The sequence below is a fragment of the Haliotis cracherodii genome, unplaced genomic scaffold, assembly GCF_022045235.1.
Source record: "Haliotis cracherodii isolate W230 unplaced genomic scaffold, xgHalCrac1.p SCAF_17, whole genome shotgun sequence".
Lineage (NCBI taxonomy): Eukaryota > Metazoa > Mollusca > Gastropoda > Lepetellida > Haliotidae > Haliotis > Haliotis cracherodii.
The window spans coordinates 11,038,290-11,052,702 of NW_027266272.1; the positions used below are offsets into that span (position 1 = coordinate 11,038,290).

At 38.1% G+C, this 14,413-nt stretch overlaps 1 protein-coding gene across 1 annotated transcript; it reads right to left on the minus strand.

Moving 5' to 3' along the window:
* Positions 1-681: 681 nt before the first annotated feature.
* On the minus strand, positions 682-8,743 carry LOC139464375 (ORM1-like protein 2). Its single transcript, XM_071245905.1, has 4 exons — positions 8,662-8,743; positions 7,063-7,253; positions 3,221-3,372; positions 682-2,325 (listed from the first exon to the last, which is right to left on the minus strand). Exons 2-4 carry the CDS (start codon positions 7,234-7,236, stop codon positions 2,190-2,192), a joined length of 462 nt encoding a protein of 153 aa, XP_071102006.1. The 5' UTR covers positions 7,237-7,253; positions 8,662-8,743; the 3' UTR covers positions 682-2,189.
* Between the last annotated feature and the right edge of the window lie 5,670 nt (positions 8,744-14,413).

Below are 14,413 nucleotides of genomic sequence, written 5' to 3' on the forward strand. Positions count from 1 at the left end.
CCTTGTCTGAGTGAGTGAGTGAGTTTGTTTTTTTCGCCGCTTTTAGCAATATTCCAGCAATATCATGGCGGGGGACACCAGAAATGGGCTTCACACATTGTACCCATGTCGGGAATCGAACCTGGGTCTTCGGTGTGACCAGCAAACGCTTTAACCACTAGGCTACCCGACCCCCCCACCCCTTGTCTGAGATCTGCCTGATGTTTTCAGATAGTTCAGGAGGGATGGGGAAAATCTATGCTGAGTATTCACAAGTATTTAACAAAACTTACTGCAAATTTCTACAATACCCAAACATAACAAATTACACTTTTCCCCCAGACATAGTATACCGGTATTTGGAAAAGCACTCACTTACAAAGATTGTTAAACATTCCTCAGGTAATATGTGGAAAGCCAATAGATCCAACAATGTGTTAATTTAACTAATAAAGTTCACGCCTAGATTTACAAGGCCACTGATTCAGTGATAGAAACTAACATTTTTTGTCCTTATATAATGATAACATATAGCAAAACCCTTCAAAATAGCAAATTTCTACTAGTCCTTATGATACCTTAACCATTGGGCAGTTTGGCAAGGACTACAGGACTAGTGCCAGTTTCTATCGCCCTGATTCCAAACACCACGTGAAGAGACCGGTTTCCTTACTGTCGCCATGGTGAAACATCCTTAAACAAGTATCTGGAAACATCTCTAGACAGTCACTGGATACAGTTACCGGTATAACAATTTGTAACGCTAAGAACGAGCTTCTACCCCTGCAGTAGCTGATACCATTCAAAGGCAAGATAACTCTTCATATCTTTGACAATCTTTCCACATATCCAATTATGTCTCCCTAAATAATTAAACTGTTCTCATTCCCTTTTTTAATTTAATTGTTGAATACAATGAAATAAAATTGAATTCGCTGCTCAAGAAAATGTGTAATGTGTTAAAACATCTTAAAAATATAAAAATGAAAAAAAAAACTCAAACCATTCAATATGCAAAGAGCTGTACCAGAGCTCATCAAAATGCTAGTGCAACTATATTCTCAAAGAAACAAACATTTCAAACACTTTCTCTTTTAAGCATTTATAATTCTTCACATATACATAATGTTATCATGGTCACAAGAAGTTGATAGACTAGGGCTGACATTACTTGGACATTCCAGCATCAATATATCAACTGAAAAACATTGTGATATACATAAATATCAACACAACATGTACCATGTACAGTGATGTACACAGAGGAATGATACCAGAGAAGATTATAATAACAATTGAAACTATAGTAAACCTTTTCGGTTTGAGATTAAGCTTCTACAAACTCAAATTAGCGGAAATATTTTCATAATTATTATCAATGCCTTTCTTATTCTATCATGTCTTTACGAAAAAACTCTTTATTACTAGAATGAATGGTGCCACTTTAATACAGAAACATGGCTCAGGTTTAGCAAATACATTCAAGCTATGAGTAAGTGAGTATGGTTTTTCACAATATTCCAGCAATATCACGACAGGGGACACCAGAAATGGGCTTCATAAATTGTACCCATGTCGGGAATCGAACCCGGGTCTTCAGCCTGACGAGTGAACGCTTAAAACCACAAGGCCCCTTCTAGCTATATCTGGAGCATATTTTTTTTATTGTGTATCAGTCTTTCTTACGAGTGAGTGAGTATGGTTTTACGCCGCTTTTAGCAATATTCCAGCAATATCACGGCGGGGGACACCAGAAATGGGGCCTTTCTTAGGAGACATATTGCATCAATATTTCAATAATCAGATGCTCAATGACAGAACTGACAGGACCCGATATTCCTTAACATTGTAGGATTGAGAGCAGCTCTCAGATCAGATCATTACAAATGATTTCCTTCCACACAACATTTCTGCAAGAGGCACATTTTGGGTAATGAATTCTCAAATATTCACAAGTGAATGTTACCAGTCTCAAAAACATAAACACAATGGATTCCTTCCAAGTCAAAACAAATCCCATAAAACAGACACTTACAATTTCATTTACAGCCACAAGCTAAAAAAATATATCACACAGGGTGAATGTCCATACCGTTCTCAAGTGCAACTAAAATACCATAAATGTGAAGATAGAATATATGTGGTATCCATGACGACTTTGTATAGCATCAGTGTTTGCTTGATCGGGAAGAAATGGGTCACATCTTCAACTAATATTTGTTGATACCAAACAGACGAACCCCGTGAAACATTGGCAGTTTGGGAATAATACTGAGTCCGAGGCAAGCTGCATTCATCATAAAATGATACCTGTCGTATCTTGTATAAAAACTTGCCAAGAAAAATCTGAAATAATAAAGAAAAAATAATTAGCTATGCCGTAAATACTTCCAGTTCAAATGTCAGTCATGTGGATTATCTGTAACATCATACTAATTACTACACACGATAATGTACACAGATGTGTTCTGTGAGTGAGTGAGTAAATATGGTTTTACTCCGCCTTTAGCAATATTGCAGCAATATCACGACAGGGGACACCAGAAATGGGCTTAACACATTGTACCCATGTTGGGAATCGTAATTCCGGACAAGTGGTTATGTAAAATAACTAGATTTTGGGATAAAACAACTAGTCGTTACTAGTCTCGGACTAACATAATAATCATGATAATGGCCGTCTCCATCCCTGGACTTATGACAATCGTAGCCCTAAGATCAGGTCCCTGGAGTTTACAATTAGAGCTTCATCCATATTCTGCCAAGTCATCATTCAGCACCTGCACTTTTCTAGCCTGGTGACATGAACTTTGAACACCATAATTTTGACAGCTTTGGATAATCATACCTTTAACTGACATTACTTTATCACACATGTACTAACTTTTGTGTAAGCACAGGTCACACTATTGGCACTAAGACTGTCATGGTGCTAGGAGCACTTTATCTAATGAACACTGATCTCTAAATAATCATGGATTTACCTATGTCTATTTTGAAGTCCATGGGACTCTAGGTATTACTTTTGATGGGTTCAAGGTATGAAAGCTTTTGCTCTTGCCTTGCAACATGTGGCATTCTTCACTTGATTTTCATGACGTTTATGGATCCCATGTCATTAAACATGCTCTGAATACTTTACAGTCTGTGCCAACAACTTTGGAGACTACTAACGTACACCGACATTGAGCAGACTGTCTTGTAATCCTGACAGGACTTATCTGAACAAACAGGTACTTACAATGCAATAGGAACCATAGTGAGAAATTTTTTAGTTGCTGTAAACTGCTTTCCATAGTCAATCTGCTCCCACTGGGTCTCCATCCGGGCATCTCCCTGGTCAGGCGTCTCCCACGGTGTGCCCTTCGTCACGTGCAGGATGCAGAACATAATCTGCAAGAAACAGAGAACCCTTCAGAGTTACAAACTAACTCACATAACATATAGAAGTCACTGGTCATTACAAACATTACTATAGCCAAACATGTATTTTATTAGAGTGAAAATATCCTTTATCCTGACTCATACTGTTGCTTATCTCACCCCATTTGCAAAATGTAGTGGAAACTTCCTCAACTGTGTTCCCGGAGAACAAAAAATCCCATCTCACCTGAACACACACCTTGTCTGCTCATGTGCACTGGAAACATGTGACCAGGCTAATAATCTTCACTCTCTTTTTACCTAATGCCCAAATCAGGGGAAGAGTGGTCGGCTGGATGGGTGCTCACTTTGTAAGATTGATGTTCTGAAGTGATTGAGTGGGTTTGGAGTTGGGTTTAACGCAGATTTTAACAGTAATCCAGTAATATCAGTTTAATGGCTGAAAGGTACATCTTAAAGGGTGCCTAGGTTCGTGTCAATTCGCAGACCCAGGAAGCTAGATTCAAGCCATTAACTCAAATGTTATGACTCCATCAGTAGAGCAGTAAGCTTGGTTTATGCTTACAATAATAATAGAGACACAATGTTTACAATGGTCTTAGTTTCACACAATTAGTATACTTTCAAAGAGCTTTCAGGTGCCAGGGAGGCTGATGTTTCTTAAATGTTAAGGTTTGTTTGACATTTCTTTCTTGTTTAAAGTGTTTAATGCCACACTCTACAATATATGATGGCAGCCTGTAAAAAAAAAAAAAATGTGTGGACCAGATAATCCAGGAGTGGATATTGTAAACAATAACCCAGTCAGTGTACAATGACATGCAGTCAACCAAGTCACCGAGTCTGACCGGTGACTATCCCATCCTCTTATGACCAGAATGTTGTTGGGAAATCCCGAAGGCTTAGGATTAGGAGTTATTACTAGGGCTGCAACGAATACATTATGAGGCGAATACAATTCATATCACCAATATAGGGTAAAGAATATGAATATTCATTCACGAATACAATAACAAGTCAGCAGTTGATGTATTACTTATTATATTCAGTGAAACAATGACAAAATAAATTATTTGACATGGTTTGTTGATTATTAATATATTATACATTTATATACTGTACTTATCCAGGTACTAGTATCTGCTCAAAAATGACAATGACCAGTGACCGCAATACTGTCAAATTAAATTTTATAAGAGTGTTGTCTTTGAAAGAAATCTATGCATATGATATGTTCTTATGGATATTTTTAGGTACAGGGTATGTAAATACACATCACTGCATATTCATAAATATTCGATTCTAGTAGCCACGAATAACGAATTCAATTCATGAATGGATACGGTTCGATTCACCGAATATGTGATCACCTATCATCCTGAACTTTAAACAATTTATACCACTGCATACATATAGAATCTCACCCAAGTGCCATTTGATATCAAACATAGCAACACAGGATGACTAAGTTAGGAAAACTATGAAGGCTACTGAGGAAGTTATCTACTCTTATCAACCAGTGTTGACATATCTCATCTCAAGAGACTCAAGAAGCATATTCATCATCCAATATCAGAAACACTACATGTATTAACACTAATTTGAAAATCAAGTTAGTGTTTGAGACCATCTTAAAACTTATAAGGCAATGTTGGGATGATCATAATACAAGAAAATCTGCCATGCCTTTTTTTCACTCAACTTTGGTATCCTACCCATCCTACTTTAAAAGTTACATGTAGCAAATCTAAATGACTGACTGACTGACTGAGTATGGTTTTATGCCGCTTTTAGCAATATTCCAGCAATATCACGGCGGGGGACACCAGAAATGGGCTTCACACATTGTACCCGTGTCGGGAATCGAACCCGGGTCTTCGGCGTGACGAGTGAACGCTTTAACCACTAGGCTACCCGACCACCCCGCAAATCTAAATGAAATCACAACCCATATCATGATAATCATGATGATGTAGTTTTTGCATGTGATCATGAGTAAAAATCACAAAGAAGAACTAAATGTCTTTCTGTGTGTGCTTTGCCATGGCATTGTGTTGCCGGTGGATATTGCAATAAAATACCACAAATTACGGCATAGGGTATTGTGACGTGAATGTAAACTTTGTGGTTCCACAAGGAGATCGTATTGTAGCGCAACGGCCGCCATAAATTTCTGTTAAAGTATTTAAGTTACCTTATGATAACCTTAGCGCTACAATAACTTTGTGAATTCTAAAGGTGGGCCGTTGTATGGTATTAAATTAATATGTGTCAACGTTTGACTTGTTTGAAGTGTGATTCTGTTAAAGTTAAACTCAATTGCATTATGTTGTGGATCATGTAGATGTCTGCCTGTTCATACACACAACAGTGAAATTCTAAAAAAGTTATAAATGGCAAGTCATAAATAAAATACTAAACTCGCCCCCATGTAATACCAATTTTAATAAACCTGTGAATAGTTCTGGTATCTTGACTTGCTTTTGCTCATCAAATAAATAAAATTGGTATTGCACGGGACCTCGTTTAGTATACTGTATGTAGGAGAGGCAAACTTCCTATCTGATGTCACACTGAATCATTTCTAGGTAGAATACATAGACTTACACCTGCTCAGATTCCCAATAGCTAAACAGTCATATGTTTGACTGCACTGATAATGTTAACAAAACCTTCAAAATAATTTGTTTCCAAGTAGAAGGTAGTATATAATAAAATCTGTGGACAGGTGGAGTTAGATTCGAACATTTACATCTTATGTAAACGATTATCATTGTGCTCAGGATACCAATCAGGCAACCAATCAAAATTCAGGATAATACATCTCTAACCCTAGATATGAAGAAATATCCTACTGTGCACATCTATAGAAGCAAGTACTGGATAAATAGAAGATAAACATACTGTGTTTTCAATGTAGAGCTAGGTTACCTGTAAATTTAACAGCACTAAATTGAATTTGGAACCGAAGGTGCAAGGTGAGGTTTCAAATGTTAAATTTAGCATGGTAATACTTCACTCGAACATGGGACAGGCATTGACAGCATATAAGCACAGCAACTTGGAAAGCTAACATGAGGTTGGCACCCCTAAAGAAAACTAAGCAAGCTTTGCAAAGCTTTCGTTCTACACCAAACATCACCATTATGGCGTCATATCGCTCATTGTGACGCAAAAGATGTGACGTTACAGTCGTACATGTATGTAGAAGAGTGCCAAATCCCAAGCTCTCTGTTGTCCCCAAAACTTAAAATACACTCTCTTTGTTGATTTCTATCATTTTTTTCTGCACGAATTGTATTGACACACATCCTTTGAATTTTGTAGAAACGGTAACTTTGCAATTTGTAAGCTATAATTGTAGGTTTAATTACTTAAATACGCTTACTGACAATGATTGAAAAAAAGTTCTATTCTATGAATATTAGCTTCCGTGATGTGGCCGTCAAACCAGCTGTTTTAAATAGAGGGGGTTTATTGTGATTTAATAGCCTCTGATTGACCAATCAGAATCGAGCAATTTCCAAATTCATGGTAGAATGAATATTAACAAAGCGTCTCAAATCACTACTGTAGCCACCCACTTTTTCCAGTGATTGTAGTGAGTGAGTATGGTTTTCACCGCTTTTAGCAACATTCCAGCAATATCACGACAGGGGACACCAGAAATGTCCAGTGATTGTAACCATGGTAACCTACCACATCATGAAAGACATTGGTGAGAGTCCAGGCCACTGCTACAGAGAAGAAGGGGACACTGAGGATGAGTAGGTGAGCAGTGAAGATGATGATGATGTATGTGATCCATATCCCCTTGCTGTTGAGGTACGAGTGGGTGGGATTAGCGTCACTGTGAGCCACACCCACATTCATCTTCAGCTCTTGGTAATCTAAAAAGAAACCACAGCCATGGCGATAATACATGACAAAACGTGATCATGTCTGTGAAAGGGGTCATGATTTCTACTGATTCAGTTATAAAATCTTCACTCAATATTTACCATTGATATTCACATATCAAATTTAAATATAAAAACTGAGGTATAAATTCATGCTTTTAACATGTTCAAATACAACTAAACAAGGTAAATTTGAACTTGATAATTATTATATAGCACAGTTCTGGTCTACACAGAAATGCAAAGTGTATTTGCAAGCTCACATTTCAAAGCTAATATTGGCAATTGTTGACAAAACAATAGTACGTGCATGGATTGAGAACAGTTTTAGGCTTCTTTTTTCTAGTTTACCATATGGTCCAAACAATATCACAATAGGGGGCACAAACACAGGCTTCACACATTGTAAACATTTGTGGAATCAATCTCAGGCCTTCAGCATACAAGTTAAATGGACAAAAGAATGAAGCAGTTATATGGACATTTGAATGTTGAGTAACAGAAGTATACAAATGCATTCAAAGATCCATGACTAAACCCAACCATTGATGTCACATAGCCAGTCTGCTGCTCATCCAGTAGCAGCCTTCCTATTCAAAATAATGGTTGGCAAGATGGTAGACAGATATTCACTATACATTCTGTATTATTTGGGTAACATATGCCTATTTATAAATTATGCTCAAGTAACTTCCTTAGTTACTTTCACACAAACGCTAAAGAATAGCTTTATATCTGAACCTGTTGGCATGAAAATTCTAATTATTTTCAGTAACGATAATGAGCAGCCATCAGTTTCAATAAATAATTATCAATCATAGTAAAGAATTATAAGAAAACTTTGTAAACATCATGAACATAGAGGAATTTCATTTGCAGACACATATTCAGTCGGTGGCGAATAAGGACTTTCTTAATCTTAAGTCTAGTAAACATAACGTAAAATGTAACGAAAATAATGTCTTATCTGAAATGTAGGCCAAAAAAAACCCCAAAAGGATATGTCACTGATATGCCACAATACATTCACCATGTATACAGATGGCAGTGCAATATTTTTTTAAGTTTGGACATTACATACCTGCGACTGAGAGTAGGCCTGTTTCTAAGGCAAAAACACGGCAACGATATTGAAAATTTCACACTTAATCAAACATGGTCTCAAATAGTGACAAGTGTGAGTGTTCTAATAACTAATACAGCGATACCATCACATAGTTGCAGCATGGCTGGGGTTTTCGTTCCGACATGTTTTGATTTGCATGAGCGTTTTGACGTCTGCACTGTCCCAAACAATGTCAAACACGATCAAATACTAAAACAGACACTACTACTATTGTCATCATTCAATAACAGTAACAGCTGTCTGTTGTTTAGGGACATCCATGTGGTTAATTACCTGCACTGACACCAAAAATATGAACGGAAACTTTGTTTATTTCACTGCGAGACCGTAGATTTGTCAAACCGGATATGACAATCACTCCTCACGACTGCACATGCGCCAAACGTGGTTTCACGCAAAAGAATACTTCATGTATTTGTGGAATAGGATTTCCCAATATTACGATGCGTCAGGAATGAGTCATGGCAACAGTGATCGCCCTACGTGATATGTCGAACTTTATTGGTTGTTTGATATGTCGAACTGCATAGATTGTTGATAAAAAATGGTTCATAATCAACAAGAATGTCTAGTAGAAATGAGCATTCTTAAAAATAGAAGATCTTATTATGGATTCAGAACACCTGTCGAATATATCATTTCATTTTGTTCGTGTGGAAATGACAAATCACGTGGTTGCCTAGAAAGTTTGATTACAAGTATTAAAAATAGGAGTACCAGTCATGAACTTGTTTGAATCTTTGAATCATTAGAGTGCAAGGCAATATTTGTACATGTCATCATGTACATCACTTGTCCCCAACTCGATTCAAATAAAACTGTTTTCTATAAAAAAAAAAAGTTTAAAAAATCCGGGTGAGGGGGGCTGGCTACGGCACTGGAGTGTAAATTAGAGATGGAAATATATTATTTAAAAGATAGTTGATAGTTTGCTTGTTGACAGTGAGGTTGTATGTCGGCCTGTCAGCTTGATGTGGGAGGGTGGACGTTAACCACTCATAAAACCCATGAGCACGAGGGAGTTGCTGACAAACCTAGAAACATGATCTGGGAGAATCTATAATTCGAACTCATGATAATCGGATCCTGCTCCACTAGGGGACACAACGCTGCACAGATAATTGCGCGAGGAGTCTTTAATAAAGAGACAAGGCAACCCAGTATCCCATAGAAAATCTATTGGTCGCGACCGTGTGTAGGTTAAAGAAGAACGGGTATAGATTCAGTTTTAAAATAGACTTGGCTGATGATTACTTACTTTTTTTGTGCGGTGAAATTCGATAATACATATACCATCGTTCTGCTATGCTGTCTACGGCGTTAAACAACATTCATTCATTCTCTCACTCACCCGTTATTATCACGCCTGATGCTGTTGCTGTCACGTGGTAATCGAATGATCGACTCGCACCAGAAAATGACGATAGTGAGTGAAGCGCACCACAAATATCCGTAAATGTTAGCTTATTTCACCTCGCAGTCGGTGAGGTTGGTTTCTTTGTTTGTTTGCCTCTTCAATACGTAAGCGTTTAGGGCCATTTTTTTTTATTTGTTGTCTTGAAATTTCAAGATACTCTTTTGAAATTTCATGAAACTAACTTGAAATTTCAAGATACTAATTTAAGAGGCGACTAACGGGATCGGGTGGTCAGGCTCACTGACTTAGTTGATGCATGTCATCGTATCCCAATTGCTTGGATCGATGCTTATGATGTCAATCACTTGATTGTCTGTTCCAGACTCGACCATTTACAGACCGCCGTCTGTTGGAATATTTCCAAAAATCTTCAAAGAGAATGTATTTCAAGTTTTGTGGACTACTCCAGGCAATCTAGGCCATTTTTGCACTCAACTTGGAACAAATTGCAACCGAATTTATTTCACCACAATGCATTTGGACAAGGTCCCGAAAACAACATACTAAAAGTCCCAAGCAGTCCTAGTTTGGGAAATATGTCTAATTTGCATGATCCAATATGGCCACCAATTATCAATATATTTTCCATATATCAGATGAAGTTCAACGTTTTGATGAAAAAATGCATATGTTGTATTGCGAAATAGCCGTATTATGTTTCTAAAAGATATCCACAACCGTGCTGAACGTTATCGACTATTGACGAAATCTACAAACGTTCAAGATGGCCGCTAAATTCAAGATGGCTGACAAGTTTCCTAAATGTGTGTTTACATTGCTGAATCTTTTAACTCTAAAACAGTGTGCTAGGACTTATATGCATATGACTTCGCACACTAACTCACTGAAGTATAGTTTACACTTTTAGATAGAAACTCCGTCACCAGAGACCCCTGGTGGCCCCAAATTCCATGATGGCCGTCAAGAGTTTGATGGTTAGACATAGAATATCAATACACTGTTGGTCTCTGATGACATATTGAGTGATTTGAACTTCTACATTGAGGTAAACAGACCCAAGGATGCATGTAGAATACTCAAACATTTGCATAAATCCAATATAACCACCAAATATCGAGGTAAAGGGTTCAATATGAATATTGACGTCATAATAGTGACGCGCGGTGTTTTACGAAACCTTTGCCAGGCTTACTAATTTTTCTTCATGGGTGCCTACCTCATGTTGCCGCGCTACATGCTTTCAGTGCCTGTCATAAGTTCTTCTAAAGTATTACGGTGTAAACAAACGGCGCCATATTTTGTTTAAAGGCTGTTGTCGGTGATTAAATAATTCAGATCGACAATTGGACTCAACCCATACCTCTCCACTCAATATATTTGCGGGAGCACGGATGGCCCAGTCGTCTGAGTCGATTCGCTGTGCAGAGTTGCGTCCCTTGGGCACGCCAGAAACCTATGATTGTTGGTTCGAATCCCGGTTCGCCCCGATTATGTTTCTAGCTTTGTCAGCACCATACCCGTGCTCGTGGGTTTCACCGAAGTGGTAAACGTCTTAGACCTGCATCACTTCGGGCTTTTCTCCCACATTAAGCTGACACGCCGCGATATAACTGGAATACTGTTAAAAGTGGCGTTAATCCTAACTCACTCACTCACTCAATATATTTGCTGACACCAAAGAGTTCGCGTTTTATACAGTCATGGTAGAATGGAGATAAACATACTGTGTTTTCAGCGTAGAGCTGCCCGTTCGCTTCCAAATTCAATTAAGCACGGTTAAATCTATGTACAGGTAACTATAGCTAGCTCTTGAAAACACAGTATGTTTATCTCCTAATTGGTTCGTTTTAGATATAGTATTTTAATTTTTTTATTTCTCAAATCGTTTTTATCAAACCGCATGTGAAGAAGTTGTATTAAAGTGTTCACGCAATTGTGTCTACCAACCTGTGCATTGTAGAAATGAACGGTTTAAATCGACCCAACAATACACACACACGTACATACACGAACATAGCCCCAGCTGTCGAACGCCAACAACCTGCAAGATTGTGTGTGTATATATTAAAGTGCCATTCTACCTTAATATTGAAAAGGTATTAATTCGGAATAAAAGTGTCAGGTCACATTTCCAAGATTTTTTTTAAATTGTCATTAGTTTCCCAATAGAGTGTTCGTAGATGAGGCACGTCTCGCCACTCTATGTTTACACATAGCGAAGACGCGGGTTAAAGTCAACATGTGACCCGTGCTGGGAACAGTAACACACAAACACAGATTGTGTTGGATCGAAGGTGTCTTTGACCGTGAAATCGTAACATAACCAACATGTTATAATGTCTGTTTCGTAGAATTTGTTTTTTACTTTTCGTTTCGAAGATCTTGATGGAAGATTCACACTATGAGTAAGCCAGTGAGTGAGTTGGGTTTAACGCTGCTTTGGTATTCCAGTTATTTCACGGCGTGTCAACTTAATGTAGGAGGAAAGCCCGAGGTTATGCAGGTCTCAGACGTTAACCACTTTGTGAAACCCACGAGCACGAGTATGGTGCTGACAAACCTAGAAACATGATAAGGATGAACCGGGATTCGAACCACAATCATAGGTTTCTGGTGTGCTCAAGGGACGCAACTCTGCACAGCGAATAGACGACGGGGCCACCTGTACCGCCTCGAGCTATGAATACTCCATTATTTACAATAATCCTTGATCATTCTGAAACATAGAGGTCATCTTTTCGAATTCAGTCCTTATTAACTCAAGTTGGTAAGCTGAATTAAAATCGTTCCTCAAAAAGGGAATATATGACTTGTCGTTTGGGACTTATCCTTATTGTGAGTGAGTGAGTGAGTGAGTGAGTGAGTGAGTGCGTGCGTGCGTGCGTGCCTGAGTGAGTGAGTGAGTGAGTGAGTAAATATTGCTTTACGCTGCATCCTTACTGCGTACCATCACTGCCAGGCTGCCACCAGGACCACAGGCATAGAAGCTGCAAGATCCTGGCTAAACTCGTCAGGCCCTCGTTTAAGAAACTGTAGCTGATTTTCAGAAATAAACCAACGATGTCGTATTGGCCATTCTCGTTATACTCATGAATATTTGTTGAAAGATGATACTCCGTTCTGTATCCCTTGTGATGAAAGAATCAGTCAAGCATGTCCTGCTTGGCTGTGTTGATTTTTCCATCACAAAGGATACATATTTCAAGGTTTCATCTATAAAGGATCTTGTTAATGATGTTAGTTCTCATTTAATTATTGGCTTTTTAAAATAAATAGAATTATATAATACATTTTTTGTGTAAAATGAATGTCTTTTTAAAATTGGTAGAATATATTTATATCTGAGATGGTTAGTGGCTGTAGGGGGTTAAAGTAGTGTCAAATTATTGTCCCCTCGAGAGGAAATCGTAATTCCATGTCATTCAAAGAATATTTACACCTACTAAGCTTTTAAACGTAGAATATCTTTGTCGTTTTAATTGTGGTTAAAATTACGTACATTCGCCAGCGACAGAAGAGATGGTGTAAATCCTGCTGGGGTCCGTGCAGGTAGGAAGGGTACTGTTAGTCCCCATGGTCCCTGGTCTGGTGATCTACCTTCAGTGGCTGGCGATCTGTAGCCCTTTTCATCCTGTATTGTTACGTATGGTGATATTTTTATGGTTCTATACTAGTTTTAAATAAAATATGTGATAAGTCTAGTTATTTTACTGCCCTTCGACGTTTTGTGTACAGTCTACATATATCTATTTGAATGTAGTACGTTCTCTTGTCACGATATTGCTGAAATATTGCCGAAGTGACGTTAAATTTAAACTCACTCACTCAATCACTCACTCACTCACTCACTCACTCAATCTTGCTCAAATTCCACAAGAAGTGGCGTAAAACCATACTAACTCATTCAATTAATAGTGACCCCATCCCTAGTCTTGCTCCAACACCGCAGGAAACGGCGAAAAACATCAAAACAGAATACAAATCAAGGTGTGTTGATCAGTTTATTCAAACACATGAAACGTGTTTGGAAACTAAATTAGAACAGCACTTAACTCCCATATCCACCTGGAACACATATAAGATCCGGTTATAACGAACAACAGCGGATCTTTACAATCACCTCGTTATAACAGCAATAACACGTTTGGAAATAGAAATCGTTGCATTTGGATATACAGTAAACTACGTTTATAACGAACACGCTTATAACGAAAGGGACGGATACAACGAACTGGTCTTTGTAGTCCGGGCCATTTGCTGTATATATGCTGAATGCATGCTTATAACAAACTACGGTTATAACGAACTAAAATTAGTGACCCCTTTGAGTTCGTTATAACCGTAGTTTACTTTATCCGACTGCGTTATAGGCGAATATTTCTGTCAGCACGGGATCTTGATCGGTTATGCAGTAGCGCTGGGCGGGTGTATTCAAATTGAAGATAAGTCGGCGGGACAGGACGCCTAACGCTGAGGCAGAGGCCACAGAAAAATGAGGGGCAAAAGAAAGTATACCAATTTTATTTTTTATGTAATTGAAAATTGAAAATATTGTTGTCAAATTTGATTACGTCTTTTCAACGATCACTCATTCCTGCAATGTTTTGTAAACATTACTATTATCTGTGGCTGGGTAATTTGTGTAAA

Excerpts from the sequence above, each read along its gene's own strand:
- LOC139464375 (XM_071245905.1), bottom strand. The coding sequence starts at position 7,236 with ATGAATGTGGGTGTGGCTCACAGTGACGCTAATCCCACCCACTCGTAC. Across the intron at positions 3,373-7,062 it reads CCAATGTCTTTCATGATGTG|ATTATGTTCTGCATCCTGCA; the intron begins GTAGGTTACCAT and ends TGTTTCTTGCAG. Across the intron at positions 2,326-3,220 it reads ACTATGGTTCCTATTGCATT|ATTTTTCTTGGCAAGTTTTT; the intron begins GTAAGTACCTGT and ends TTATTATTTCAG.